Genomic DNA, 27930 nt, shown 5'->3' on the forward strand with positions numbered 1-27930 from the left:
CTGGTTTGGTTCTTCATTATACTTCCCGGTTTATACCAAGATGTACTACTGCTCCTGCTTTTTTTTTTGTCGATCATCTTTTAAAATCAAATGGTAATCGGTTTTGAGTCGTTCCGAGGAAATGCTCTGTTCGGTTGGGTCTAATCTATGTGGGAAAACATAACTTCACTACTCCTCGCCTCTTTAGCGAGAGAATCTGCATGCGAGTTTCTATTCCTCGATATATGAGCAATACTGAAATCCGAAAAATCATCTTATATAAGTTAGAAGGAGACTAGCTCAGGGTTAAAAGCCGCTCAGTCACTAGAGTTAACAATCATGTCCACGAGATCGGAATAGTCCGTCTCCATATGAATCACTGTCTCCATATGAATCACGTTGCAGGATAACTCTTTTAAACAAGACATCGTTCATATAAACCCTTCCATCTCTGCATAAAGAGAAGATAAGCCTTTGCGGCATCTTTTTACTGCTCTGTTTTTAATTATCTGAATCATTTGATTCAATTAGCTGCTTTATATATTAATTATCCGAATCAGACTTTTTAGTAAGCCTCAGACTTAATATCTGAAATCTATTATTCGATCAGGATTCACTCTGATTTGATCAAAAATGCTGTAAGGTTTAAATCCAGATCCGAATAATGATTTTATGAATCCGGCAGATCAAGAGATGGATCTAGATAGAAAATTTCCAAATTCGGAACCTATTATATATATATATATATATATATTATATATATATATATATATTTTAAAAAATATAAGTATATGTATATATGTATACTATATATAATTTTAATAGCATATAACTAAAATTTCAGTTTTATTAAATTTCAATAATTTTTTAATTTTAAAAAATCTATTCTTAAATAACTATTTAGATGGTTAATTAGCTAGTTTTGAATTTAATTTTAAATTTTAATTTTTTTTTAAAATAAAAATCGGATCCAGACATCCACGATCTGGATATTCGGATTGGATTTTATTTTTGGATATCCTAACCTCAGATATTCGGAAAATCCGAATTAATATCTGAATAGCAATTTTATGGATTATGCGAATCCGGATATCCTAAAATACCTCGGAGATCCGAGCCGTCCTACTTCTACTTTTTAGGAATTTGGAGTAGCAAAAAATGATGATATATGTTAATTTTAATCTAAAATAAAATAACAATGTTTTGATAATTAACAAATGTTTATTGTTAATTAACTTTGAATTTAGGATGTTTTGTTCTAGCATTTAAGAGATGAGTTTATCTTTCCTTGTTTCATAATACGAATGAAAATATCATAAATATTCCCAATACGAAACCTTTCAAGAGGATATAAACAACATCTATGTTACGTGGAAACGAAATCGGGTATGTGGAAGCGGAAGCGTATGGAAACGCAGAAACGAGATTTAAAAAAAAAATTAGGAAACAAGTACAAGTTGGAAGGGTATATCTATACTTACATATATATATATATATTCATTTATTCATTAATAATAATTTTGAAATGGTTTCATATTAAAACTGTGAAAATACACATAAATTAAGTTTAAAAATAGTTATATTAATTATTTTTAATATTTCATAAACAATTGACAAAATCTATTTGAATATATGTTATATCTTTAATAAAAATCTCAATGCATAAAGATAATTTATAATATTATTTTAAATATTTGTATACTTCTATTCTCTTTGTTTCATTACTATAAAAATTAGGATTTTTTATAAATTAAAAACTACGATTTATATTTTTATTGATTTATGACATTGTTTTTTTTTTTAAAACGGAACCGATCTCAAGGAATTTAGTCATTCCCTAGCTCTTTGATAGGGAATGACTAAATTCCTTGAGATCTCGAATCCTGATGTAGTATAGAAGATGAAGAATTGACGGCCATGCATGAACTTTAGAGAATCTTCAACCCTATTTTAATTTTTATTTCAAACTTCATTCTTGAGTGAATTTTTTTCCGATTATATTTCATTTTAGAGTTGAATTTTTTATTTATGAAATTGTTCTTATCTTAAATATTTTTATTTTATATTTAAATGATAGAAAATAAAAAAAATACACAAAAATTATCGAATAATTTTACATAAAAGATACACAAATTCATAAAATCAAAACTAAACATAAATAATTTAAAATAAATATAATATAAAATTGATTTAATAATTCGATAAATTAATTTCGGAATTACCAGGATACGTTAAGTAATTTTCAAACTGAATAGATGAGTTTGTTTATCTTGTGGGTCAACATTTCAATTCGATAACATTTGTAACTTGATATATGCACAAAAATTTGGGTTATGTACGAACTTCAAATTACAAAACAAAATTTTGTTTTTATTGTATTTTTAATAATAGATATAATTTAAATAAAATATATCTATGGAAGTTTTGTAAGTATAAAATAGTTGGTTTAGTTGTTAAGTTTTTATAAGTTGAAAGTATTACTAACAACTATTTACTAAATAAAGGAAATCATTTGAGAATATTTTATTTTTGAATAAAATTAAAATAATAAATTCGAATAATACCCAACTTCATTTTTGAATTTCACCATTTTGAAATAAGAAATAGAATAATACATTAGAGATGTTCTTAGAAACAAGTATAGGATTTCTAAGGTGAAAAATCTAAAATTCTTCAGTTCGATATTATATAGCCTCAGTTTTGAATCCAGTTTTTTTTTAACCATCTCTTTTTTTTCCCTTTTTTGAACACATTTAATCATCACTTACATTTAAATTAGAAACCAATACTCTAGAACCACCATCTCCAGTTAGCTCAATAAGAAGACCAAGAGAATAAGGAGACCAAATTCCGGCAGTCATGCCACAATAAATCTCACATAGAACAAATGGTCTTGCCACTGACCTAAGTTTACAAAAAAAAAAAAATTCAAATCCAACTTCCAGGAGTACTTTAGAGTCCAAAAATTCTTAACTCCTGATGGAATCACCACTGAAACCCAAAAAAAAAAACAGATGTCGTGAAGAGTAACCAAATAAGTTTAGGTCCAAGCACTTTGTTCCAGGGACTGAGTCAGATCAAGTCCTCCACACTCAGGGGCGAATCTAGACGAAATATTTAGTGGGTGCATTATTGGAATAAAAACTAAAAATGTATGAAAAGGATTTGAACTCAAGATATTATGGGTGCATAGACTGAATTTAACCATCTGATTCACCAAATTTTCAATGCAATTTTCAATGCTTTTGCCTATAAAATTGTGAATATCAATATAATTATGGGTGCACATGCCACCACTTACCATAAGGTGGCTTCGCCCCTGTCCACACTCCTTAGAAGTGCAAACTAAATCCCATGAGACTTTAGCTCCCTTGGCACTCATAAGAAAATAGGAATTCAATACATATTTGCTCCAGTTTCGTCAGACATCTGTTCGGCAGTAGAAAGATGAAGCCCATAATAGGAATTCGATACACATTTGCTCCAGTCTCGTCAAACAAGGCAAGTGGCAGATTCACTGATATGGATACGTAATTGTCGGAATTGTTGGAGGAGATAGCTCTCTGTGCGAACGATAAAAATGTTGTAGAGAAAAATATTAAGTGGAGGAAGCTATGGATCAACAAAATATATTGTATAATGTTTATTAACAGAGACTATATAGTCTCTATAAAAACAAAAACAAAAACAGAGATTATAGCTGGCTGGTTGCATGAACGGGTGAGGAAGAAAACATAAACGTGTTGGTTTAATATTGGGTTTGATTTCATTTAATATTTTTTTGGTCTAGCTGGTTAATATTATTTGATTATTAATAAACCAGTTAAAACCATGATTTATAGGTAATTAAGTTTCAAACTATCGATTCAGGAAAAAATAAGATTATATCTTTAAGTTCGAGGAGATTTTGAATAAGGTTATAGTTCGGTGGATATCTAGTGCTATATGATAATTTTTGTGGGGAAATATGACGTCCACCTTTTTGCGTTCAGTCTATGAATTTAACTGGCTGTTAAGTACTTTCCTGAATTAAGATGAATTTTTTGTGTTCTGGCCAACAGTTTTTATGTAGAGTTTAATAAACTCGGGATATTTAATAATCCAATTAGATACTACTACTTCCTAGTCTGATTCAAAAAAGACAAATAATAATTACTTGTCAAAAAAAGACAATAGATGTTTGACCCATCCACTGGCAGTCAAACCCAAATAATGAAAATCCCTTTCTTTCCCTGTCATCAATCTTTGACTTTTGACTCTTTCTTCCCACTACCTCTTTTTATCCGTTACGATCTCGCCACGTGTCGTTCCCTCTCTCTCATACAACTTCACAACGAGAGATATCCGCCGTTGGATCCTTCACTTTTGCTGTTATCTGGGTTTCGTCTCTTCTCTCCTTCGATCTGTTTCTCTTTTTTTCTTCGATTAAACTGAAGATAAATTTCGAAAATTAGTTTTAGAGCTCAAGTGTGTGGGTGGTGGTGTGATACGATGAAAGCTTCGATTGGGATGTTGAGGAGATTAACGTCGCACAAAGTCGACGCGAAGGAGAAAGGAGAGGTCGTCGCTACAGCCCAGATTGACGAACTCGATCGCGCCGGGAAGGTATAATAATAATAATAACAATCTCCCGCCGCTTTTATAGTTTCGCAATCTACGGTGAAGATTTTAGTAGGGTTTAATGGTAGTTAATTATTCGATCCCGAGTAGTATCTGATGTTAGATTCTGGTTTTAAAAGTGAAGAGAGCAGATCTAGGAAGAATCTGATCAATTAGGTTAGATTTGGGGGTTTTACAAACCCTAATATTATGTAACAATTGAATATAACACTGTTTATAGCTGATTGGTTAAATGTTTCAGGATATGCAAGACATGAGAGAGTGCTATGATAGACTACTCGCTGCAGCTGCTGCCACGGCCAATAGTGCTTATGGTAATAAAGAAAGAAAGATCATATGTTTCTGATCAACAATGGGAATGATCTTTATACACACTCTTGTGGTTTATTCTTTTTTTCAGAGTTCTCTGAGTCATTGGGAGAGATGGGTTCTTGTTTGGAGCAAATCGCGCCTCATAACGACGAAGAAAGCAGTAAGCTTTTTATATATAGTTTTATTACTTGCCTTTTTGTACTATAGGATAAAGCTGTAATGTGTGTAACATTTGTTTTTTTTTTTTCTGTAGGTAGGATCTTGTTTATGTGCGGTAAAGTTCAGTTTGAGATTCAAAAACTTCTTGACACATATGTAAGTAGAGAGTTGTTTGGTGGAAACACGAAGGATGCAAAACAAAAGAGAAAACTTAACTTTGAAACTGTTTTCTTTTACTTTGCAGCGTAGTCATATATTCAAGACCATTACGTCCCCATCAGAAGCGCTTCTCAAGGACCTTAGAACTGTTGAGGTATATATACCATTATTTGCTACTCATGTATTGAAGATACTCTCTTCTCCTTCTTCTTTTTTAACTCTTCTTTCTCTTTACAATTGAGCAGGATATGAAGCAACAATGCGACGAGAAGAGGTATGCTTATTTCCAATAGTATGAAGTTTTAGTTTGGTAAACTCTTTGTCTTTTAAACTACCTAACTTGTAATACACATCTCAGGAATGTGTTTGAGATGGCGCTTGTGAAAGATAAAGGAAGGTCTAAAGGCGGTAAAGGAGAGAGACATATTCCTCATGACTCTCGACCTGCTTACAATGAGTTTCATGAAGAAGCAACCATGTGCATTTTTCGATTGAAGTCTCTCAAGGAAGGACAAGCTCGTAGTCTCCTCACACAAGCAGTACGTCACCACACTGCTCAGGTAAAAGATTACACTCACTTACTAGTTATAATGATTCATTTCTTATGGAAATTTTGTGTTCTCTTATGCGTTCTTGACTTTTTTTTTTGTCTTATGATTTTCTTAGATGCGTCTGTTTTACACTGGAATGAAATCGCTTGAGGCAGTAGAGCGTCATGTAAGAGTTACTTCGGAGAAACAACATATTGACTGTGATCTCTCTGTTCATGAGAATGAAGTGGAAGCTAGTGAGGAGGATGATGATGATGACGATGGCGGTGGCCAAGACATTAATAGAGAAGGAGAACTCGGTTTTGCTTACAGAGCAAATGAGCAGAGGGTAGAAGCTGCTTCTCTCTCAACCCGTGATCACAGAACGACCAGCCATTCAGCTCCCTTGTTCCCGGAGAAGAAACCTGATTTATCAGAAAGGCTGAGACAGACGAACCCATCTTCCAACGCTTACGTCTTACCGACACCAAGCGATTTAAGGCACTCAAAACAAGCTTCAAACCCGAAGCCAGCAAACCAAAGCGCTGGAAACATATGGCACTCATCTCCTTTAGAACAACCCATAAAAAGCGGGAAAGACGCGGAAAACAACAGCCTCTACTCCCGTCTCCCTCGCCCTTCTACAACAGACACGCATCAGCATCATCAGCAGCAAGCAAGACATGCATTTTCTGGACCGATCAAAGCCTCCTCCTCGTCAAAACCAGTCACCATCACCGTCACCGACGTTTCCTCAGGCGTGTTTCGTACTCTACCAACTCCTCCTCCATTACCCCAACCTCATCTTCATATACCAGTCTCCCCTACCTCTTCGCCTCCTCCTGCTTATTCTTCTTCTTCCCCGAGGCCTAACGAGCTTCACGAGCTCCCGAGACCACCAGGCCACTTTGCACCACCGCCAAGACGAGCCAAATCCCCTAGTCTCGTTGGTCACTCGGCGCCTCTAACCGGATGGAATCAAGAAAGACACAGCACTGTTAACTTTACTCCTCCGTCATCAGCCACAAACATTGTGGCCTCGCCTCTTCCGGTTCCTCCATTGGTCGTTCCTCGAAGCTACTCTATACCTTCGAGAAACCATATAACCGTTACTCAACGAGCTGTCGATGCATCCCCACCGTTAACACCATCGAGCCTCTCTCGGCCACTCGAGTCCAGGGGAGTTGCTCAGACCAGTCAAATTAGAGGTAAAACGATTGTTTAAACCGCCAATTATGTGTTTTCATGAAAATATATATTTTTTAAAGTTTACATTGTTTGAACTGAATAAATTGATATTTCATAAGTGTAGAGTACCTTGCTGGGGGATTTATTGAGACCACTATAGGTTATTAAATTATCTTATTGCAGGAGTAGGAGAGCTGATCGAACGGTGAAGCTGCCGCAACGCCGGTTGTAGAGAATCAGAGATCGCCATAAGTGAATACCGTAGAGTCAGTATATGCAATTATTCTTTAGTTGCTTACTCTTGTTATCTTTCTTTCTTTCCATTGTAAATCTGAAGAATTTTATCCCCGTTTTCATTTCTAATCCCTTCAATTTTTCTCTTTAATTGGCAACAATGATACCATAAAAAAGTATAATTAAGAAACTAACCTTGAAAACCTAATGGCTACAGTATAGTGTGCATGTAGGTTTTTTTTTTTTTTTGAATAAATGTAAAATTTTATTCATCCAAAAAAAACGTTTGTACATCAAGTGTAACAGGAAGCTTAATGAAAAATAAAAACTACAACGTAAATTTTATCTAGTTCCAAACCACACTTGTAATCCCTTCTCCATTTTCTTGTCTCCTTGACGCTGAATAGTAGACAGTCTATTTCTCACATTCTTGTCAATCACTTTAGCCAACAGCATATGCGGAATCTGTTTATCACCATGTCTTCTATAATTCCTCTCTCGCCAGATCGAATGAATTGCTGCCTGAAATGCATATCTTATCAGGAAAAGCTTAACCCGGTCCTGTCTAAGATCAAGCATTATCTCAATAATATCCTCCCAACGCTCCGTGTATCTTGTACCAAGCAACCCTCCAATCAACTTCTGCCATATGTAACTTGAATAAGCACAAGAGAAGAACAAGTAGTTTCTTGTCTCCCCTTCCTGCTTGCACAAGACGCATATAGGATCAATGGCTTGATTCCACTTCAGCATACGATCACATGTTGATAGTCTATCAAGCATCGCTGTCCAGGCATGAAAAGAATACTTAGGCGTGGCATGCTTAAACCAAACACACTTACTCCATCGTTGCAATATGTGTTCCTTTCAAACAAGCAGCCAAGTACTCTTTGATGAGAAATTTGGTTTGTATCTCTCTTCTCTGTTTTTCCATACTGCAACATCCATACACTTCAACCTTCTAGATTTCAGTTTCTCAATTTCTTCCTCCACTAAATTCAAAATTACCACACGATGCCTTCTCCTCCTATGCTTCTGTATTACTTCTGCTACTGTCCAAGTTTCTGGTATACCCATATCAATATAACTTCTTTCTCCCAACAAGTCTTTTAAGCGCCCCATTGTACACCAATGATCATACCAGAAGGAGGTAGACTCTCCATTTTTAACTTCTACACGATGAAACTCCTTAGCAGCATCTCTTGTCTTAAGTATTTTCTTCCACATCCAAGAACCTATTGTTGAGTTCTCCTTAACAGACCAGAAAGAACCTTTGCGGATCAAATTCTTCTGAATCCATTGCACCCATAATGAATTCTGTCCAGATAGAATTCTCCATATCAATTTGAGACAGGATACTTCATTTACTTCCTTCAAATCCCTTAACCCCAAACCACCTTCTTCCTTCTTCTTACATACTTCCTTCCAGCTAACTTTAGATTTTCTCGTATTCAACTCAGGCCCTGACCATAAGAATGCTGCACATAATTTCTCAATCCCATTTATGCATTGCCGAGGAAGTCTAAACGCTGAAAACCAGAAATTCGCCAAACTCATGATGACAGATTTAAGAAGTTGGAGTCTCCCTGCGTATGACAAAAATCTCCCATTCCAATTACACATCCTGGTCTTGATCTTCTCCATCAATGGTAAGTAATCTGAGACTGTCATTTTCCTTGTGAGAAGTGGCAAACCCAGATAGCGGACCGGCAATTGACCTGCTTCAAAAGGGAAGTTCTCAAGAATAGCACTCTGGTTCTCAACAGAAATCCCAGCCATATACAGAGTCGATTTCTCCAAACTGATCTTGAGACCCGAAAGCTTTTCAAAGTCATTAAAAACCTGGAGAATTCCTTCTACTGACCTCTTCTGCCCATCTGTGAAAACCATAATATCATCCGCAAAGCAAAGATGTGTCAAGAGAGCATTCTTGCATCTTGGATGATATCCCACCAGTCTATCAACAGCCGCTTTATCCAACAACTTTGACAGAACATTCATACATATTACGAATAGTGAAGGGGATAGAGCACAACCTTGACGAAGCCCTCTAGCACTATTAAAATAGCCCGCAAGCTCCCCATTCACTTGCACCGAAAAAGACGCTGTTGATATACATAATCTGATCCAGTGTATGTACTTAGCAGGAAACCCCAAAGCTTCTAATGTGGCGAGGAGAAATGGCCACTGGACTGAATCAAACGCTTTAGATATGTCTATCTTCATGGCGCATCTCGGAGATATCTCACTCTTGTGATAGTCTTTAACTAATTCAGTAGCTAACAATAGATTCTCCATCAACAACGGGACATCATCTCCTATACCCACCCAGCTATATCTCTAATCTCCGTAAGACATGAAAACAAAACAAAAATGAAAAGTTAAATAAAAAGCCGAAAATTACATTTAACCCTAGAAAATTTGAAGTATTTACCGGTTGTACCTACCTTAACCGAAGGAATAACCGAATTGAGTTGGACCACGAACCAATCCCTAATTTCGATCCGAAATTAAAACCTAACCGTCCAAAAACCGAATTGTACCAATTTCCTTTCTCCATTTCCCAAACCATCCCCCCGATTCTCCCCCATTTTCCCTTTTCTTCCATTTTCCCTTCGGCGACACAACCGAGGGAGACCACCAGCGACGGCCAATCCCACCAAAGAGGAGACCAGCGACGGCCAATCCCACCGATAGCGACACAACTGAAAGTATGTCTTACTCGTCGGTTCTGTTTCTCCATCGATCAAGTTTACCTCGGATGGAGAAAACGTCATCTTTGTTTAAGGTTGCTTATGGTTTTTTAGATGGCAATCCCATGGCAACACCACCAAATGGTTAATTAAGTAGCTTAGGGTTTTTTAGATTCGGTCCATCGATGGAGTGACGGCTTTGCTTAGCGTATTTGATTGATTGAGTTCATGAATTAGCTCTGTTGATCGAGTTCATGATGCTAGTTTTGGTTATATCGAGTTCATGATGCTTGATTGAGAATTTTATGCTAGCTCAGTCAATGGAGTTCATGATGCTTGATTGAGTTCATTTGGTAGTTTTCGGTTATAGCAAATGGTCAAATAAAACTGAAAATTGAGAATTTTATGCTAGCTCAGTCGATGGAGTTCATGATGCTTGATTGAGTTCATTTGCTAGTTCTCGGTTATAGCAAATGGTCAAATAAAACTGAAAATTGAGAATTTTATGGTAGCTCAGTCGATGGAGTTCATGATGCTTGATTGAGTTCATTTGCTAGTTTTCGGTTATAGCAAATGGTCAAATTAAACTGAAAATTGAGAATTTTATGGTAGCTCATTCGATGGAGTTCATGATGCTTGATTGAGTTCATTTGCTAGTTTTCTTTTATAGCAAATGGTCGAATTAAACTGAAAATGATATAGATTTGGTCTGTGACTTTAGCAAGTTCCTTGACATGCAAAATGATTTGTCTAACTTTGTCTAGCTTTTGTTTCTTGATTGATTTGGTCCGTGATTTGTCTAACTTAGTTGATTTGTCTAACTTTTGTTTCTTGTTTGCAGATGGCGCAACCGCAAGAACTTCATTTCTTCCAACCTTTGCTTCCTGGATTCCAGACTTACTTGGTAAACACACTTTCTCTATTGCCTTTTCTTGATTGCAAGAACCTGATTTCTTCCTTGTTTGTGTAACTTACCTCAAATCTTGATTGCAGACAATACCCATTGTATTTTTTTCTCCAAGCACATCCAAGGGAAGACGAATGGGAACACATGGACACTAACATCCGACGCTACGGATCAAACATGGCAAGTGATACAAGAAGAGAGGCGACTCACCCGAGGTTGGAAGGAGTTCGCTGAGGCACATGACCTTCGAATAGGAGACATTGTCATCTTCAAACTCGAAGGTTCCATGGTCTTTCACGTCACTCCCTTTGGTCCGAGCTGCTGTGACATCCAGTACACATCTATGTTGGTTGTGACTTGATCTTAAGAGCACAATGTCTTGTGCTTTGAACTTATTTTGTGTGTCTTTTATATGTTTGCTTTTGGTACTTTGAACTTGTTATTTTGATTTGATGGTACTTTGAACTTGTTATTTTGGTTTGATGTTGCAAACTTTTAGTTAATCATTTTCATGTCAATTAGTTTCGACTTTAGCAAGTTCGTATATAGAGTTTCGAATTTTAATTAATCAATTTCACGTCCTGAATCATGATATAGATTTGGTCTGTGACTTTTAGTTAATCATTTTCGACTTTTAGTTAATCATTTTCTTGATTTTGGTTTGATGTTGCAAACTTGTTATTTTCGTATAATGTCACAAGACACACGCATAGAGAAGTAAACCACAAAACACATAAACATTAGATAGATAGTTTAGGTCATAAGACACACACATAGAGAAAGAAAGTAGCAACATAGATCAAAGTACCATCATACGACGTAGAACAACAACAACAACATCCCCAAGAACAACTTAGAACAACAACAACTTAGAGCAACAAGATGGGATCATGGACGGTGAAGTTGGTAAAGCTGAGACTTGAGGCGATCAATCTCCTCAGCCATCTCTTCGACACGGTGTACTAACTTTGTAACTTCGTCCTGAATCGCGAACACCCACGGCGTACGAAAGTGGAGACCATTATTCTGCACAAGTTTTATCACAAGTTATACAAGTTTCTCAGGTTTTCCAGTTTAACAAGTTTTACAAGTTTTACCAGTTTTCCAGTTTTCCAGTTTTCCAGTTTTCCAGTTTTCCAGTTTTCCAGTTTTCCAGTTTTCCAGTTTTCCAGTTTTCCTAGTTTTCCTAGTTTTCCTAGTTATACAAGCTTTACCAGTTTTGCACGACATGAAAATTACCTCAAAGTTTTTGCAGGTGAAGTACCTCCTTCCAGGTTGCGTATCAAAATCATTGGGAAACTTGTTACAGGGAGATACCTCAGGAATGATACCTCCACCACACGGGCACTTGGTCGGGACGCCGTACTCCGCATCAGCCACGAAACCAAGCATGTCGTTGTGTCTCTTCAAGGCCTTCATGTGACTGTACTCCTCTTCGGGATGAGTCATGCTTCAGTTCTTACTGTCAGAGAGAAATGGGAGAAACCGAAAGAGATCGAGAGAGAGGAATGAGGGATGGAGTGGGGGAGTGGAGAGAGAGAGATGGATCGATGGGATCAATAAAGAGATGGAGTGGAGACAGAGAGATGGGACGTGACATAGAGAAAAATAATGAAAATAGTTAAAATAATTAAAATAATTATTTTCCCTCATATGTTTTGGCGCCAATGTAATTTCATTTCCCTCCCCGAAATTTGTTCTTAGTTTTACATAAGATACTAGTTTTACGAGATTTGCTCATAGTTGTACTTTCTGTGGTTTATAATTTATTCAGTGTTACCAATGCTTTCAGTTTGGTTTTCTTGTTTTACTTTCGATTTTAGTACTTGAACATGATATTTATCTTGTTTACTGCACAAATATTTGGGAAACAAACATTATCTGATAATCTCTTTTGTGACATGTTCTTCATTCACAAAGTGTGAGTGAAACTATAAGGCTTATTATGGAGATAGTAAGAGTTTTCATAATTTTTGAAAAACGTTTTGAAAAAAATATGTTTAATTGAATTATTAGTTAGACTAGAGTAATCATAATAGTAAATGTCATAATAATAATAATGTCACACTCGAAACACAATGCAGTTTTACAAAGAAGATAAAATAGTTTTCCAGAGTTTTCCAAAAACATACAAATAACCATTTCCAAATAACAGCCAATTGAAACCAATCGTGGTTAGGCCGTGTTCTGCTCTGAAGTGCTTGAACCATTTCCAAATAACAGCCAATTGAAACCAAAATTTTGCCTAGGCCGCTTTTTGTTTTGTGTCCTCCTACGGCGTTCTCCACCAGATGGAAGTCTATTAACTCTTTTCCTTCCCTTACGCTTGATAGGATCCGGAGGTATGATCTTCAGCTCCCTGATGTGATCCGGGACTTCCCATACAGACATGTCTGGCACAGCATAAATTGTCCTCCAATACGCCAATGACCACAGTTCCGTCCAATAGTATTTTGAGCACAACTCATGATATACTATGTTGATATCACGGCTCCTACCACCCCCACTATCCACCTGATTAGTGTAATAGATGTAAGCAGCCAGTCCGTGCAGACAAGGAATCTTTTCATAATCCCACACCTTGCAAGTACAAGTTTTGGCAATCAAGTTCGTCAAAAACATCTTCCCATTACTATCCTTTACCTCGTACTCTAGCTCATAACTATTAAGCTCCCGCACAGGTAGCGTTCGCGCAAGAACCCATAGATCGTGCAAGTAGTTCTCAACCAGAGGCACTAGCTTGGTACCCAATGATTGTGAAACAGCATCCTTCCGACGTTGATTAAACCAATCAGAGAATGTCCTAATGATACAATCCAGCATTGGTATCAAGGCCCACCTCCTTGCCTCTCTAAACACTTTGTTCATTGATTCCACGCTGTTGCTTGTGTCCAAGTTGTACCTGTCACGGGGGAAAAAAACCCTTGCCCATTTGTCTTTTTCAGTTTTCTCCTCCACATACGTGTAAGCTGAAGGGAACCTTAGCTTAAATTTTTCGTAAGCAGCATTGAAATCAGCCATTGTATACATCTTTCCCAGCTCCATGAATCTATGCCCGACTACATCTTTGTTGACGTTAGAAGCATGCCCTTTAACATTTTCCTTCAAATGCCATAAACAATGACCATGGTGAGCCTGAGGGTACACGTTTGCTATGGCAAATATCAGACTTGCATTTCTATCACTCATGAAAACCAGTTCAGAAGAGTCTGGTATAACGCTTCTAAGCATCTCAAAAAACCAGGTCCAACTAGCATGATTCTCTCCATCAAGTACAGCAAACGCAAGTGGATAGCAATGACGGTTAGGATCTTGAGCTTTGGCAAAAATTAGAACACCCCCATATCCGTTCTTCAGCCATGTTGCATCGACAACAATCACTTTTCTCATAACTGCAAACCCTTCAATGCAAGCTCCCAACGCTATGAAGAGGTACTTGAATTTACCTGAGTCATCCAATTTCACACTAGTTTTTGTTCCCGTGTTCATTTGCTCTAACATGTACAAATAGCTATACATCATCCTGTAGCTATCTTCCGGACTACCACGTGTATCACAAGAAGCCAAATTCTTTCCACGCAATGCTGTGGAGTAGGATATCATGACACCAAGTTTGGACTTAACCAGAGCCTTAATATCTTTTGGAGTTGGAGTTTGCACATCTCCTGGGAATTCCTCATTCAAAAAACTTGCCACTACTTCTGCTGACGCTCTTCTCTTGTCGTTGCTGTCACTTTGTTGTGTCCGCGAGCATGTATGCATCTTCGTGTAGCTTTTTATTGAGAAAATTTCCGTCCCACCAATCCCTGAAGCTCGTATTACCCATTTGCAGTCAGCTTGCGAACATGTTATCACCAATCGATTTCGATCAGACTTTTTAGTGACATAACGATAACATTCACTATATGCAGCTCTATCCACCATCTCCTGAATTGCCTTCTTACTTGGAAATTCGTCATGTTTATTGAGACTCAAACCATCGGCCCATTCCTCTATACAACTACTCCGTACTATTGCAGGTGGCTCTTCAACATACTTATCGGCGGTTGGATGTACGGTTTCATTCTCCGCAGCCGTATCAGTCTCCGCAGCCGTATCAGTCTCCGCAGCCGTTTCATTCTCCGCAGCCGTATCAGTCTCCGCAGCCGTATCAGTCTCCGCAGCCGTATCAGTCTCCGCAGCCGTTTCATTCTCTGCAGCCGTATCATTCTCCATACCAGTATCAGTCTCCGCAGCCGTATTAGTCTCCATACCAGTGTCAGTCTCCTTACCAGTACCAGTCTCCATAGCACGCACCTCGTTATTCTCTTGGTTCTCACCAACGTACAATGTAATTGCATTAGGTCCAACTTCATGTTCCAATAGCTGCAAATCGTTGTAGTTCATACCAACAGAACGTTTACCCGCTATCGAAAGTCTATCTTGTGGTCTCGGTCCCGACCTTTCACTACTCTCCACAACCAAAAGACATCTTTGGTTCTCTTTATCGACACTTCCGAGGTAAACATAAAGATCGTCATCATCAGCAATAGTTACAGCTTTCTGGCAACGTCTCACCATCGGAATGTAGCTCAATTTCAGTTTTTCCTTACTTTCATCCAACCCAAGCTTCTTATACATCTTTTCTTGTAACATTGACAACGTCACATCCTCCACTGATGCCTTCACAGATATACCATACATGCAGTCTTCATATGTAAAATGTACGAATACGTTATTGGTCATTGTATCCTGCCAAAAATATCGCACAAGATCAACACAGTTATACCAGTTGTTCGAGTTTTCCTAGTTATTCCACTTTTCCCAGTTTTCCAACAATAATCCAAAACACTAAGGTTTCGAATCGCATCTATCAACGTTTAATTCAACCACATTAATGCATTTTATACCAAATCGCTATACTAATTGACCCATCAACTAAACAATGCCGTTGTGCATTGCTCCTAGCTCGATTCCAAATACATGCATTTCTCAAGAGAAGTTGGGGGTCCTGAGTTTACCTGCAATACCCAACTCTATTTGCGCCGATGGAATGCTAGACCTCCGGAAACACTTTGAAAATGGAGGAGGAGGAGAGAAACTGCGGCGACAGAGCCGGATGGAGCCCCGATGGGGGAGCTGCGGGGAGGTAGAGGAGACGGGAGACCCACCACGGAGCTTCGGTTTTTTTTTAATTTAGCTTTTCTCAATTAATTTTTTTTTTTATAAAACCATTAACCAAACTTCCCAAACCAACGATTTCCAATCACAAACCCAACCCAATCACATTACAATTTTCGGTTTTCATTCAACAAACCAAGGTCAGTTTAGTCTTTCCACAATTCATTAAAGAGGTATGGGTATAGATGATTTTAGTGGGTATAGGAGATTGAGTGATGAGGAAGATGGGCAAAGGAGATGATGTCCCATCAACAACCTATCCTTAACGAAAGCTGACTGATTTGAAGAGATGAACTTAGGCATAATCCCTTTGAGGCGATTGGCTAACAGCTTTGATATTATCTTGTATAGCACATTGCAACAAGATATTGGCCTATAGTCTTTCATTTCCTTAGCTATTTTCTTCTTAGGTATCAAAGCTAAGATAGTAGAGTTGATACCTTTAGGAAGAAAACCTTTAATAAAGAATGACTGCACTGCTACCACCACATCATTCCCAAGTATTGGCCAAGCTGCTTTAAAAAATTCTGTAGTATAGCCATCAGGTCCCGGGGATTTATTCGATGGCATCTTGAATACAACTTCTTTTATTTCCTCCGCTGTGACTTCCTTAATAAGATTCTCTTGCTCTACTTCACTACAGCGGAATCCAAGAATCTCCTGAAGATACTCCACCTTAGGCATCTCATAATCATTTGGTTTAAAGGTAAGTAGCTCTGTAAAGAACCGCTCAGCTTCTCTTTTAATATCTTCCTCCTTTGTGGCAATACTCCCATCTGGACAAAGCACCTCTCGAATAGCATTTATCACTTCTCTTATCTTTGCAGCATTATGAAAGAATCTGTTGTTTCCATCCCCCACCTCTAACCAATGCATTTTCGACTTCTGCTTATATACTTCCTCCTCTATATCAGCTAACTTCTGCCACTTCTCCAACGCTTCACATTCCCTTCTCACTGCCTCTGTGGATGGATTTGACAATGTTTCTTTCTGTCTTTCACAAAGACTCTCCAATGAATCCTTTGTCTTCTTATGAAGATGTCCCAACTTATCCTTACTCAAAGACCGCATCACCGGTTTGAGATCTTTAAGTTTCTTCCCAAGTCTGTACATAGCTGAGGTTGAGTGAAAAAGTTTATCAGTCTCTCTCCAGTATCCCTCAACTGTCGGCAGGAACTCCTTCATCGTAGCTATCACATTTGTAAATTTAAAAGGCCTTCTCTTCTTCTGTATCTCTTCATTATCGAATTGGATCCTGCATCTGAGGTGATCAGAGCAACCTCCTGATTCAAATACACTGTATGCTCTTCCCAACCCATGCAGAGCAACATCATTCATCAATACTCGATCCAGCTTTTTACAAATTAATCCATCCTCCCTCTTGTTACACCATGTGAAAACAGGGCCATGAGCTCCCATGTCTGTTAATGAACAATATCTCACAAGCTCCTGAAAATCTCTCATCCCTGCTGTCACAACCGGGTTATTTTCAGACCTTGAGTGCTCCCCTACATCAAGAGTTTCATTAAAATCTCCACAAATCAACCATTTCTTATTTCTGAACATTGAGGAATCTTTATGACTTCTCAAATCTTCCCATAGTATCCTCCTCTCTTCCATAGTATTCAACGCATATACAAAGGTGCAAAAAATTTCCTCTTCTTTCCCTTCCTGAAGAACTGCACAAGTAATCAACTGACTACTCTTAAAAACCGGTGTTACCCGAACTGATGGACCCCAAACCACCCAAATGCGGCCCAGACGGTGATGCTCATAATTACTCATATATGACCAATTCTGAAAAACTGAACGCATAATATCTCCTGCTTTATTTTCTTTAACTCTGGTTTCTATCAAACTCCCAAACTGTAATGACTGACTTCTTATCCAATCGCGGACTACTTGATGTTTAGTGATTTTATTGAAGCCGCGCATGTTCCAGAAGAACCCTGTCATTTGGCATTGCGAGGTTTCTTCTTCTTATTCAGATCACTCGGGCCATCGTCCCTTGCTCTCTGAACAGTCACATCTGAAAGAAACCTGTGGTTATTTTTTGATCCTCTCGGCAAATATCTTCTTAAAGTGATCCCATCTTCATCATCTACAATTGTTGTCTCCTTCTCCAAATCTTCATTATCATCCTCCTTTTCCAATTCATTTCCTCTTTTTTCCTCTTTATTAACTTCTACCACTTCTTCTTTATTTTTCATAATTTCCCCTTCTTCCTCATCTTGGCTCAAGACTGAGAATCTTGAGTTAGACAGAATTGAAACTTGACCAGATTCAAGCTTCTTATTTGTCTGAGGTGTACGACTGACCTTCCCCGGTGAAACTTCCCTCCAGATTTCCTCTCCTGCTTCTTTTATTGTATTCTTAGCACTCTTATTACTCCCCACCGATTTCTCTAGAATATCCATAATATCTTCCTTCTTATTCTCTGTTGTATCTACTGACCCAGTCTCCACTTCTTTAATTTTTTCCTTAGAACCTCCCTCTTCTACACTTCGAACTACTTCTCCACTCTTAGTCTCCAATACTACTTCCTTCTCTTCGTTTCTCCTTCTACAAGCATGCACCAGATGCCCCCATTTGCCACAATGAGTACACTTTGGCGGAAGCCATGGGTAAGTGTACTCCACTAGTGTTTTCTTCCCTTGAGAGGTGAAATTCATTGTTTTTGGTAACTCCTTTGACAAATCAGCCTTCACAAAAACCTTTGCAATCTTCAGATTCACACACTGCTCAGTTTCTGGATGTAGTCTCTCTGGCACCCCAACTGAACTTGTTATGAAGCTTAATCCCTTCCAAGAAAACATATCCATTGGCACATTTTTGAGATGCACCCACAGTGGTATCGAGTGTGTTTCTTGCTCAATGTCTTCAGTCAAAGGGGACCATTTCGCCATCACAACTGGTATCTCTGCTATATTCCACATCGCCCTACGTACAATCCTGTTTCTCGTTGCTGCATTTGTAACTCTGAACTTCATTGTTGTTGAGTTAATCACATATACATCAATCATCTGTGATTTATCACTCAACGCCCAAATCTTGTTAACAATCGCGTGTACCTTCCCAATATGTGGCGCTTTATCCAGAAAACGGCCAATGAGAAAATCTTCCCACAAAGGAGCAGCATCCTTGAAAACTTCATCAGGGACACTCACAGATCCAACACCATCTTCGATTTGAATATCCATCTCATATTTCGTCAACTTTTTCTTCCCTTGAACTGCGTTAACCCACTCTCCCGTTTTCAGATCAGACTTGATCAGATTAGACTGATTATCTTCCAACGCTTCCGTCGAGGTCTCCAATTGTTGTTTCTTCAAACCAGATCCAGAATCCGAAGATCCCCCTTCACCAACCATCGATGTTTTTAGAACTTCTATCACCGTCGAACCATGAATCCCCTCCGTCAGAGGCAGTAGATGATCCGGATCCCCCATCGGAGATCGAGATCCTGCCGTGGAAACTTTGAGAACCGTCGTACCCGAAATCGCCTTTTCTATCGCCAAATCGCCTTCTCTACTAAACGGTTGTGCATGTAGGTTACATATCTCTTTATTTCAATTTTTTTTCTTTCATCTTCCTCTTTAACTTCTACATAGCCATTTTTTTTTTATTCTTACACGTCTATTTTCATGGTTTCTTCTTCTCCCCGAACAATACCATAGCATAGAGAAGTGGCACACAGAGGCAGACTTTGCACCCATTACAGTCTTTCGCAAAGTAGCTTCTTCGTCTGCTGCGCCAAGTTGCAGTCTTTCGCAAAGTCTGCCTCTGTGTGCCACTTCTCATTATTCAGAAAGTGATGGAGGCATCTCCTCTTCCATTGCAGAATTTGATAGAAAACATCATTGGAGCCTCTAGAGTTCACTGATGATCCCCGTACCTTCCATGGCACTCATGGATCCACTAGCTATGCTGCTGATAAGGTTAGCTCGAGTCTAGCTGGAGCTAGAAGGATAGTTGGTTTTGCATCAAGCGAAACTAGCTCACTGGACAACAAACAAACCATTGTTGCTGCTGCTGATCACACTTTATCATCCACTTTTGGTGTTACAGGAGTAGATACTGGTGGAGCTTTGATCAGAAAAAGAGTACTCTCCCCACTGAATACACTCTTCCCTGTAAAATTCAGAGGTGACCTGCTTGATATCAGCTATGGTAACCACCAACGAATCAGTTATTCTGGTCTTTCTAATGCATTCCGTGATTCTCTCGCACAAGATCACAAAAAGTTTAACCTCGCTGGTAGGTTGCATCTCTCTACCACCTCCGCTTCAAGCAGTAGCAGACTCTCTTCAATGGTCTACACTGATGGTCCTTTGCTCGACTCTGTAGACCTCCACCGACCCACAAAAGGTGATGTTGACTTCTGCTGTCTCTTCTTTTGTACAGAAGATTGATGGTTTTCTTGCCGTTCTTAGTATTGCTGGGGAAAGCATATCTCCAAAATCACAGAAGCTTTCATTCTCAGTAACCAGTGCTGGTGATGATTGCTTATTGCTATATTATTCCTCCATAGATCTTACTGGAGGATCTAAATCTAATAAAATCTGGAGCCAGAAATTGAGAACAAGTCCAATCATCAGCTTAGATGGTCAGAGCTCCAAGAACCAACTGCGGATCCCCATGAAGGCTCGGATTCAACTGGTACCTTCTTTCTCTTTGTTTTGCTCTATTATTCTAGTATAGAGATACTATTGGTCTATAAAGGTGTGAAGAGGTTTAACAGCTGCAGCTCTCCCTGTATTCTAAAAAACAAGCTCTGAATGTTCGCTCTGATATGAACTGCTTGGATATAGAGTTTGAAAAGCTCTGATATGAACTGCTCTTGTGCAGGTTCTTAGTAATCCTGAGAAAACACCTCTTCACACCTTCCTCTGTAATTATGACTTAACTGATATGCCAGCCGGAACAAAGGTAACATAGAACATAAAAGATTACAAAAAAAAAAAAGAAGATCACACATTTTAGCTTAGCCTTTCAAAGCAAGCACTACGTTCTTTTTTCAGTTTCAGATAAGAAGTGTTTGTTTGTGTTGAAGAAAAAAAAATCATTAGGAATTGAGATAATGTCCTTGCTATAGCCAGAAGAGTAATAGTATAGCTTCCCTTCTAGGAAAGCATAAGGCCTTTTGAACTCATAGTTGCATGTTTGTGTTGTATCAAGACGTTGAAGTTTAACCATTAGTATTCTTTTGTTGAACAGACTTTCTTGCGCCAAAAGGTTACTCTGGGATCATCTAATTCAACTAATGAAGCAACGTAAGAGAAGACCAGAGAGCCAAAGGAAGTGAAAAGGAGAAGTCTACTAAACATGGGAAGAAACAAAAAAAAACTGAAGGATCTGATTTTGTAAATTCAGTGGAAGGAGAAAGTGGGGGGGAAGCTGTATAAAACCTTCCAAAGAATGCAACGGAGGTTCTGGGGCTCTACGGTACGCTCTTCATCTGAGGTTTATTTAGTCGCTTAGCTCACTTAAGAATGAAGAGCGTCCTAAAGAGTTCCATGGTTCATGAACAAAACAAAAAAAAAAAATCTTAAATAAATACCATTATTGGAACCTGTAATAATGTCTCCACAGTATAATGTAATTATGTAAATAATGGAATCGATAATCATTTCAGAGATCAAACGTGGGAATTTCAGAAGAGAAACCATGGGAGGCCTGATACATCATCCTTGGCAACAAGTGTCTGTAAGGATCACTCTCTCTTTTCATCTTCAAATAGGCAATGCATTGTTCAACCTCAGACTTGACTTTCAAGTAAAACTCTTGAGCCTTGTCTTTGTCTTTTAGCTCTTGCTCGTTGCCTGCCACACGAACATAAAGTGTTCAGATCAGTGATGATCTGAAGTAGAGATCAACGTCTAGAGTAATAAAGCATATATGAACCTGCTGTTTCAATTGGTTTCCCAAAGTAGAAGTAGAACCGCCCAGGAATCTTAGGTATAACTCCTGGGAGATAGCATATCTGGTTTCCAAGTTCGGTCTCATCTCCTTCCCTAACAGTTTTCTCGTTCAAAATCAGTTTTCATTAACTTGAATAGTATATAGAATGAGAAAACATAAAATGAAGAACCTTAAGTTTCCAGCTTGCTTTGTTGCCTCTTCCATGAAATCCCTTAGGATTGGGATGTTCCTTTGATCATCGGAATCGAGGACAAGCTGAGAATATTCATCCATTGTACCAAACCAAGTTAAAAGTAGAGTTTCCCAGAGCAGAGAGAGAGAGAGAGAGACGTTAATGCTAACACGTTAAACGAACATATCTAAAAAAATCGTTACATGACAGATGTCGTCTTCTCCAACAACACCAAATGGGACAATCTTGGCTCCAAACTTAGATGCAACCCTCACGAACTCTTGTTGCTCTGGCCAGAACAACTTGTATTCTTCACCCTGCAAACTCTCTTTCTACATGTTTAGACAAGTCTAGGAACTCTAACGTTTTTTTTTTTTTTTTAACTCCAAGAGAGGGAAAGAAAAGCACCTTTCTATGGAAAGATTCACGGATACCACCAGGATACAAAAGCGCATGAGACTTTGATTGCAGTAGTTTGTAGATACTGAAGTTGGAGACAGGAACCGCACCAATTAACTTATATTTGTCCAACATCTGTGGGTCCCCTAACCTATCATCTTGGATGTTCCACAAAAGCATTGGATGTGCCAAACCGCGCATGTGAATGTTTCTCTCTTTCAAGAATTGAGTTATCATTGGAACTATCTCTAGTCCCAATAACACGTGATAGCCAACGTATAGTACAGGCCCTTCTGAAGGTATACCTTCAAGGCCCCTCACAAGTTTACCGTTTGCTAATGTTGATAGATATACAGGTGAAGTAGCATCTAGTAAGAGTCTGCACAACAGAGAAAAAAATAGGCATCAGTGTTCGCTATAACCCTGTACACTTGATAGAGTAGTTTGTTTTGTATAGCATTTTTTACTTCTGGTCGTTTAGTAGTTGCTTTAACTCATATTTGGTAAGCTTAATGTAATCTGAAAGGTAATCATGAGACTTCCCACTGCGGTAGAAACTAGTGCATTTGATGATAGTAACCAGGTCTACATTGTCCTCCTAACATGATATATACTTGTGGTTAGTATCAATATTTTGACTCAAAGGATCATCTTCATCTTCCTTTATGTATTGAATGAAGAGAGATATCACTTACAAAAAAGAGAAAGTGTCCATTGTCTTTAAGCTTACGGACAATACAGTTTGGTAATGTGCGTGAGAATCTGTCAATGTCTGCTTCATTCACCAGCCATTGATCACGTCCACTGAAATAGTCATAGCAACATATTCACATTACTACACCTAGACATCTCTTTGCAAGTCAAAGAATTTTCAGAATACTTTTTTGGGGGGAACATTTGAAAAAAGAGAAAACTTAATAGACCTGAGAAGTATCAGTGTTTCAGCTCTGACCGCGTGTATGTGAGTATTCGCAGACGCAACAGCAGACTTAAGCAGTTCAATCTTCCAAAGAAGTGTGTCCTTAGGGAAGATCCTACTCAAAGTCTGAAAATAATATGTTTTAATGATGTTGTCAGAGATATTTTACTGAAAAAACAAACGCATTGATCAATGAGTTTCTAAGGTGTTTGTACCGGAAGATTAGCTGAAACTGCAAAGAGATCTCTTAGAATCCCTCCACCTAACACTGCAGTCAATGGATCGCCTGTGTTATACCAGAGGAAACAATATAAAACTCAGCTCGTGTGTTATGACTCACTTGTAAACACTTTATCAACAGAACGAAGTGATCAAGACAGAAAATGAGAAGAGAACGAAAGTGTACATTGCTTAAAACCAAAAATTTCTCCCAGTAGTGTAGGAACACCATCTGGTAAAACATTCAGCATTCCTGCCAGAGGTTGTGACATGAGGTTGTTGACTTGTGTGGCTGCAACAAACAATGTCTACGATGATGTACATGATGAATGACATGTTAATTACCGACAATATAAGACCGAATTTTGTACCTGGATTAGCCAATATCAAAGCAAGATCGATATTAGGATTCCTAGCTGCAACATCTAACGCAAGACACGCTCCAATGGATTCTCCAACTAGATATATAGGTCTATTTGGGAAACGATAGCTCTCTGACTTAACTATCCTCTCAATAAGTTGGACCATGTCTGAAACACACAAACAAAAGGCTTTATACGCAACAGGGCTATCTTCTCAGTTAACAAAGGAAGGAGCAAGAGAAGGAACCTTTAGCAGGACTTCGGTCCCTGACCGGAATATGAAGGCACCATACATCAAAAACCCTATCTCAAAAGACGACATTAACATCAGAAATGTCAAAATGAGGTCATATCAAGATACAGAGATACCATGTTCTTTTTCAAGCTACTAAAAAAGTGAAGAATTTGAAGTTACGCACTCCCCAAGTTTCTTGTGGTGTCGAATGAGCCCAAGCCCAGTACCATCAATACCTACAAGGTTTTTTAAGTTTATTTTTAGCCTTTCAGTGTTCATGCAGACGAGATTGTCTAAAATCATAGAAACTAATTATAATTCATCCAGAACTGATAATGCAACGTTTAAAGTTTGTCAAAGTAATGTGGCCTTATAGTTATAGTCGTAACTAAATCTATACACAGTAGTAACTGTATAAATTAATACTCGATAAATTCATAAACATGTTATTAATAATTTTTTTCGGTTAAGAGTTTGATTAGTTCAGAATATGACACAGATCGATTAAATTATAATATAATATTTTTTGTAAAATCTTGTATAAATATATAGTTCCAACAAAATCATAAATTAATAATTTATATATAAGGTTTATATAAGTACAAACAAAACATTATATTATTTGTTTTATATTCATAATGAAATTTATCTCTATTTTTCTTAACACTTAAATTTATATTGATAATAGTTAGTAAAATTATATTTAAAAATACATTTAATTTCTATGAAACATATTTTGTATACATCAAATAGTATAACAAAACTGTTAAAAGTAGAATTTTAAAATGTAATATATATATAAATCAATACTTTTTCTTATTTTATAAAAAATATTTGAAAATATAAAATCTAAAAAGGAAACTATTTCCAAATTAATAATCTATAAATTAATAAAATTTTGTAGTTCCAACATTATTAGTTTGTAGAGTTTATACTCTATTGCATTTTTTTCTTCTCATGAAAATTGGCATGAAATTTTATGACACATGTCCTTACATATATTTTTTCATATATTTTAGATCATATTTTAGAGTACTTCCATTTGGCTCAATACTTTTTAATTGTGCACTTTTCTTCATTAGTCCCACAATTTTTAATTGTAACTCTAACCCCTAATGCACACAAAAATGATTCCTAATACAACTCAGAACACTAAAATGATTAACACTATGAGGCGTCACATGCAACATCCCATCTTTCTCTATCTCTAGATAAAAAATTCTATGATCAAAGCCCTTTTTCAAAAAAAAAAGAAAAGAAATTCTACGATCATTCCATAAATCTCAGTGATCACCAATTTTTCTAAAGAGAAAAAGTATAAAAATTATCTAAATAGATGCATCTTTATTTTTCTATTTGATTAATGAATTCAAATTGAATTTATCATCATCGAATCCATTATAAATGAAAAAAAGTCACAACTCTATAGGTAGAGAAAAAATACTTGAAAAATCTACTAATCTTTTGGTGACAAAAAAATGTATCAAATCAACTAAAAATATTAAGATCCACAACTCTATAAGTAGAGAGAAAATAGAAAATATTTGAGAAAGAAACTAACTTTATGGTGAAGAAAATGTTTTCTTTTCTTCCATTACAGATAGCAAACAAAAATCGAGGTGTCAGTATACAATAAAAAGTTGGTCAAGTTATAGTGTCCAAATGGCAGCATGCAGACCAACAAAAATCTCACAGCCTACAATATCTTGAGAAAGAACCCCATAACAAAGAAACTTATAAACCTGAACTACAACAAATATCAGATAATTTCACTGGAGAAAAAGACTAGAAAGAACAAAAATATGGAGATGAATCTTTTTCTGGTGATGATGAAATGCCTGTTCATCGGAAAAGTAAACGAAATACAAAAAGAGGGCAGAAATATCTTAAAATAATAGTATTTAAAATTTTGAAAAATATAATACAATTTTGACGTTGAAACTATTTATTTTAAAATCAACAAATGTCCAAACACAAAGTTATTGAAATTCAATATGATTTACATCAGAAGCTAACTGCACCACTAACAAGCACTACTATACACACAACACCATATTATTGAAAAAACAAATACGTAATATATTAACTTGTCATCTATTACTATATAACACAATAAAAACACCAAATAGTACTCTTAACAAATAAACACTCTGATTTTCTCATTAGACGCTAGGTTCAACCCAATTGTCTTCCTAGCGCCTAAAGAGTTCTCGAACAGGCTATATCATTAATTTTACAATCTTCTGAATATAAAAATAAATAATTTTATAAACATATAAAATGTCATCTAATTTGGAACAAATATAATTTTGTAAAACATGATTAAAATTAGATAAGGTGGTAGAAGATTTAGAGGAACGAACCAGGTATGAAAAGGAGAAGAGGAGAGCCTTGAGCCTGAGAGCTACACTCCAACGGGGAGAACCAACGAGGTGGACCATCATCATCTCCCACGAAATCTCTTGCTTCCTCCAAGAAGTCCGACAAGCTCTTACGCAGATCGGGACTCGCCGTCTCCGCTTCCCAATACGGATTCTTCTCCACGACCTTCGCGATCGTCGCCGCCTTGACTCTATGCGTTTGTCGTAGCGGGTTTGACTTCGAACTGCTGAAAACCGCGTTGGAGAGTCTTTCTGATGAGACGGGAGAGAAAGCAGAGAAGGAGGCAAGTAGTGTAACCTCCATTGGTGAGAAACTCGAGATAACCATGAGATGGTTTTACGCAAAAGAGTTCTTTTGCGTTTCTCTATTTGTTGAAAGCGAGAGTGAGAAGGGAAAACGGGTTGATGCTAAGAAGAGCCAAGGACATGAGAAACGACATGTTGTGTGTTTTCTGAAAACTGTAGTACTCCCTCAGTTTAGTTTAATTGTTGTTTTAGTCTTAATTTTTGTTACAAATGAAATGTCGTTCACGTTTTTCAATTTGATTCATACAAGTAATACCTATTATAACCTCAATATAGAATAACAAAACATTTTAAATTAAACTAATTATATTTTCGTTTAACATCACTCAACAGCTATTTTCTACAATTAAATATTTTTTAATCTTTTCTAATGTGGTTAACATATATGTTAAAGTGCTCTTGTGTAACTATGCCAGCCGGAACAAAGATTAAAAGTAATACTAGATTCTGACCCGCCCTTACATATGTTAAAGGTTAAAGGGCGGGTATATTTGTTGTTTTATTTTTTTTCAATCTTTTGTATTTTTTTGTAATCGTTCATATTTTTTGTAATCATATTTGTGTATAACTTTTAATCAAAATCTATTATACAAAATGATAACAATTTAAAAATTGATTCGACATACACCCGTTTCTTCGTAAGCATATGCATATATACCCGTTTCTTCGTAATCATATGCCATTTTCTCGTTTCTTTGTAAAATTTTCAGTAATTTTTCTTGTATTTTGAAGAAATTTAATTGCTCGAAAAAGTTAAAAGAATTTAATTTATATGTTAAATTTGTGTTCGTGATTTATTTTATTTTTTTTAGATAGACTGAAAAATATTTTTATAATACACACTACATTCATATTTTTTAATTTCCTTTTGTAATTTAAATAAGAAATAATTAATTATAAGTTTTGTGCATTCTATTATAGTCATTAATTTACAGTATAGGTCATAGTATATATAAATATATATTTAATTAACGTTAGATTTAATGATTATGCAACATTTTTCAAAATAAAATGTGGCAGCTGATATTACATTCCCTCAATTCCCTCTGCATTTCAAGTTTTCAACCCTAGAGT

At 37.0% G+C, this 27930-nt stretch overlaps 5 protein-coding genes and 1 pseudogene across 7 annotated transcripts; 3 read left to right on the top strand and 3 right to left on the bottom strand.

The window, feature by feature from the left end:
* The first annotated feature begins 4359 nt into the window (after positions 1–4359).
* On the top strand, positions 4360–7327 carry LOC108813804 (uncharacterized protein At2g33490). 3 transcript variants are annotated; one of them, XM_018586462.2, is made up of 9 exons: positions 4360–4584; positions 4841–4913; positions 5000–5071; positions 5165–5226; positions 5315–5383; positions 5475–5503; positions 5588–5789; positions 5896–6967; positions 7072–7327. In XM_018586462.2, exons 1-9 carry the CDS (start codon positions 4471–4473, stop codon positions 7113–7115), a joined length of 1737 nt encoding a protein of 578 aa, XP_018441964.2. In that variant the 5' UTR covers positions 4360–4470; the 3' UTR covers positions 7116–7327. The 3 variants fall into 3 exon arrangements, with proteins under 3 accessions (XP_018441964.2, XP_018441966.2, XP_018441965.2); XM_018586464.2 differs by having other exon boundaries at positions 7108–7327; XM_018586463.2 differs by having other exon boundaries at positions 4362–4584; positions 7131–7327.
* A 196-nt stretch (positions 7328–7523) lies between these two features.
* Positions 7524–9958, bottom strand: LOC130495615 (uncharacterized). Its single transcript, XM_056987031.1, has 4 exons — positions 9725–9958; positions 8190–9521; positions 8024–8116; positions 7524–7925 (listed from the first exon to the last, which is right to left on the bottom strand). The coding sequence occupies exons 1-4, from the start codon at positions 9956–9958 to the stop codon at positions 7524–7526; spliced, it is 2061 nt and encodes a 686-aa protein (XP_056843011.1).
* A 447-nt stretch (positions 9959–10405) lies between these two features.
* LOC130496416 (B3 domain-containing protein REM7-like) lies at positions 10406–11311 on the top strand. The gene is made up of 2 exons (XM_056988472.1): positions 10406–10778; positions 10868–11311. Exons 1-2 carry the CDS (start codon positions 10616–10618, stop codon positions 11140–11142), a joined length of 438 nt encoding a protein of 145 aa, XP_056844452.1. The 5' UTR covers positions 10406–10615; the 3' UTR covers positions 11143–11311.
* A 239-nt stretch (positions 11312–11550) lies between these two features.
* LOC130496415 (uncharacterized) lies at positions 11551–16187 on the bottom strand. Its single transcript, XM_056988471.1, has 2 exons — positions 12021–16187; positions 11551–11807 (listed from the first exon to the last, which is right to left on the bottom strand). The coding sequence occupies exon 1, from the start codon at positions 15504–15506 to the stop codon at positions 12957–12959; it is 2550 nt and encodes an 849-aa protein (XP_056844451.1). The 5' UTR covers positions 15507–16187; the 3' UTR covers positions 11551–11807; positions 12021–12956.
* A 3360-nt stretch (positions 16188–19547) lies between these two features.
* On the top strand, positions 19548–21737 carry LOC108807955 (uncharacterized; annotated as a pseudogene).
* Positions 21486–26940, bottom strand: LOC108807226 (phytyl ester synthase 2, chloroplastic-like). The gene is made up of 14 exons (XM_018579482.2): positions 26533–26940; positions 24354–24405; positions 24182–24237; positions 23944–24102; positions 23760–23864; positions 23569–23639; positions 23358–23479; positions 23130–23238; positions 22902–23032; positions 22444–22813; positions 22239–22352; positions 22033–22118; positions 21846–21955; positions 21486–21763 (listed from the first exon to the last, which is right to left on the bottom strand). Exons 1-14 carry the CDS (start codon positions 26876–26878, stop codon positions 21573–21575), a joined length of 2022 nt encoding a protein of 673 aa, XP_018434984.1. The 5' UTR covers positions 26879–26940; the 3' UTR covers positions 21486–21572.
* Positions 26941–27930: the final 990 nt, after the last annotated feature.

This window comes from Raphanus sativus, chromosome 6 (genome assembly GCF_000801105.2).
Source record: "Raphanus sativus cultivar WK10039 chromosome 6, ASM80110v3, whole genome shotgun sequence".
Classification (NCBI taxonomy): Eukaryota; Viridiplantae; Streptophyta; class Magnoliopsida; order Brassicales; family Brassicaceae; genus Raphanus; species Raphanus sativus.

What these genes read in the sequence shown, in the direction of transcription:
- LOC108813804 (XM_018586462.2), top strand. Translation starts at nt 4,471, where the DNA reads ATGAAAGCTTCGATTGGGATGTTGAGGAGATTAACGTCGCACAAAGTC. An exon ending in AACTCGATCGCGCCGGGAAG is followed by an intron (nt 4,585 to 4,840) that starts GTATAATAATAA and finishes TAAATGTTTCAG; the next exon opens with GATATGCAAGACATGAGAGA. An exon ending in AGGACCTTAGAACTGTTGAG is followed by an intron (nt 5,384 to 5,474) that starts GTATATATACCA and finishes ACAATTGAGCAG; the next exon opens with GATATGAAGCAACAATGCGA.
- LOC130496416 (XM_056988472.1), top strand. Translation starts at nt 10,616, where the DNA reads ATGATTTGTCTAACTTTGTCTAGCTTTTGTTTCTTGATTGATTTGGTC. An exon ending in CTGGATTCCAGACTTACTTG is followed by an intron (nt 10,779 to 10,867) that starts GTAAACACACTT and finishes TCTTGATTGCAG; the next exon opens with ACAATACCCATTGTATTTTT.
- LOC130495615 (XM_056987031.1), bottom strand. Translation starts at nt 9,958, where the DNA reads ATGACGTTTTCTCCATCCGAGGTAAACTTGATCGATGGAGAAACAGAA. An exon ending in GAAATGGAGAAAGGAAATTG is followed by an intron (nt 9,522 to 9,724) that starts GTACAATTCGGT and finishes TACGGAGATTAG; the next exon opens with AGATATAGCTGGGTGGGTAT. An exon ending in ACACATATTGCAACGATGGA is followed by an intron (nt 7,926 to 8,023) that starts GTAAGTGTGTTT and finishes CGTATGCTGAAG; the next exon opens with TGGAATCAAGCCATTGATCC.
- LOC108807226 (XM_018579482.2), bottom strand. Translation starts at nt 26,878, where the DNA reads ATGGTTATCTCGAGTTTCTCACCAATGGAGGTTACACTACTTGCCTCC. An exon ending in TCTTCTCCTTTTCATACCTG is followed by an intron (nt 24,406 to 26,532) that starts GTTCGTTCCTCT and finishes AAAACCTTGTAG; the next exon opens with GTATTGATGGTACTGGGCTT. An exon ending in GAAACACTGATACTTCTCAG is followed by an intron (nt 23,239 to 23,357) that starts GTCTATTAAGTT and finishes TGACTATTTCAG; the next exon opens with TGGACGTGATCAATGGCTGG.
- LOC130496415 (XM_056988471.1), bottom strand. Translation starts at nt 15,506, where the DNA reads ATGACCAATAACGTATTCGTACATTTTACATATGAAGACTGCATGTAT.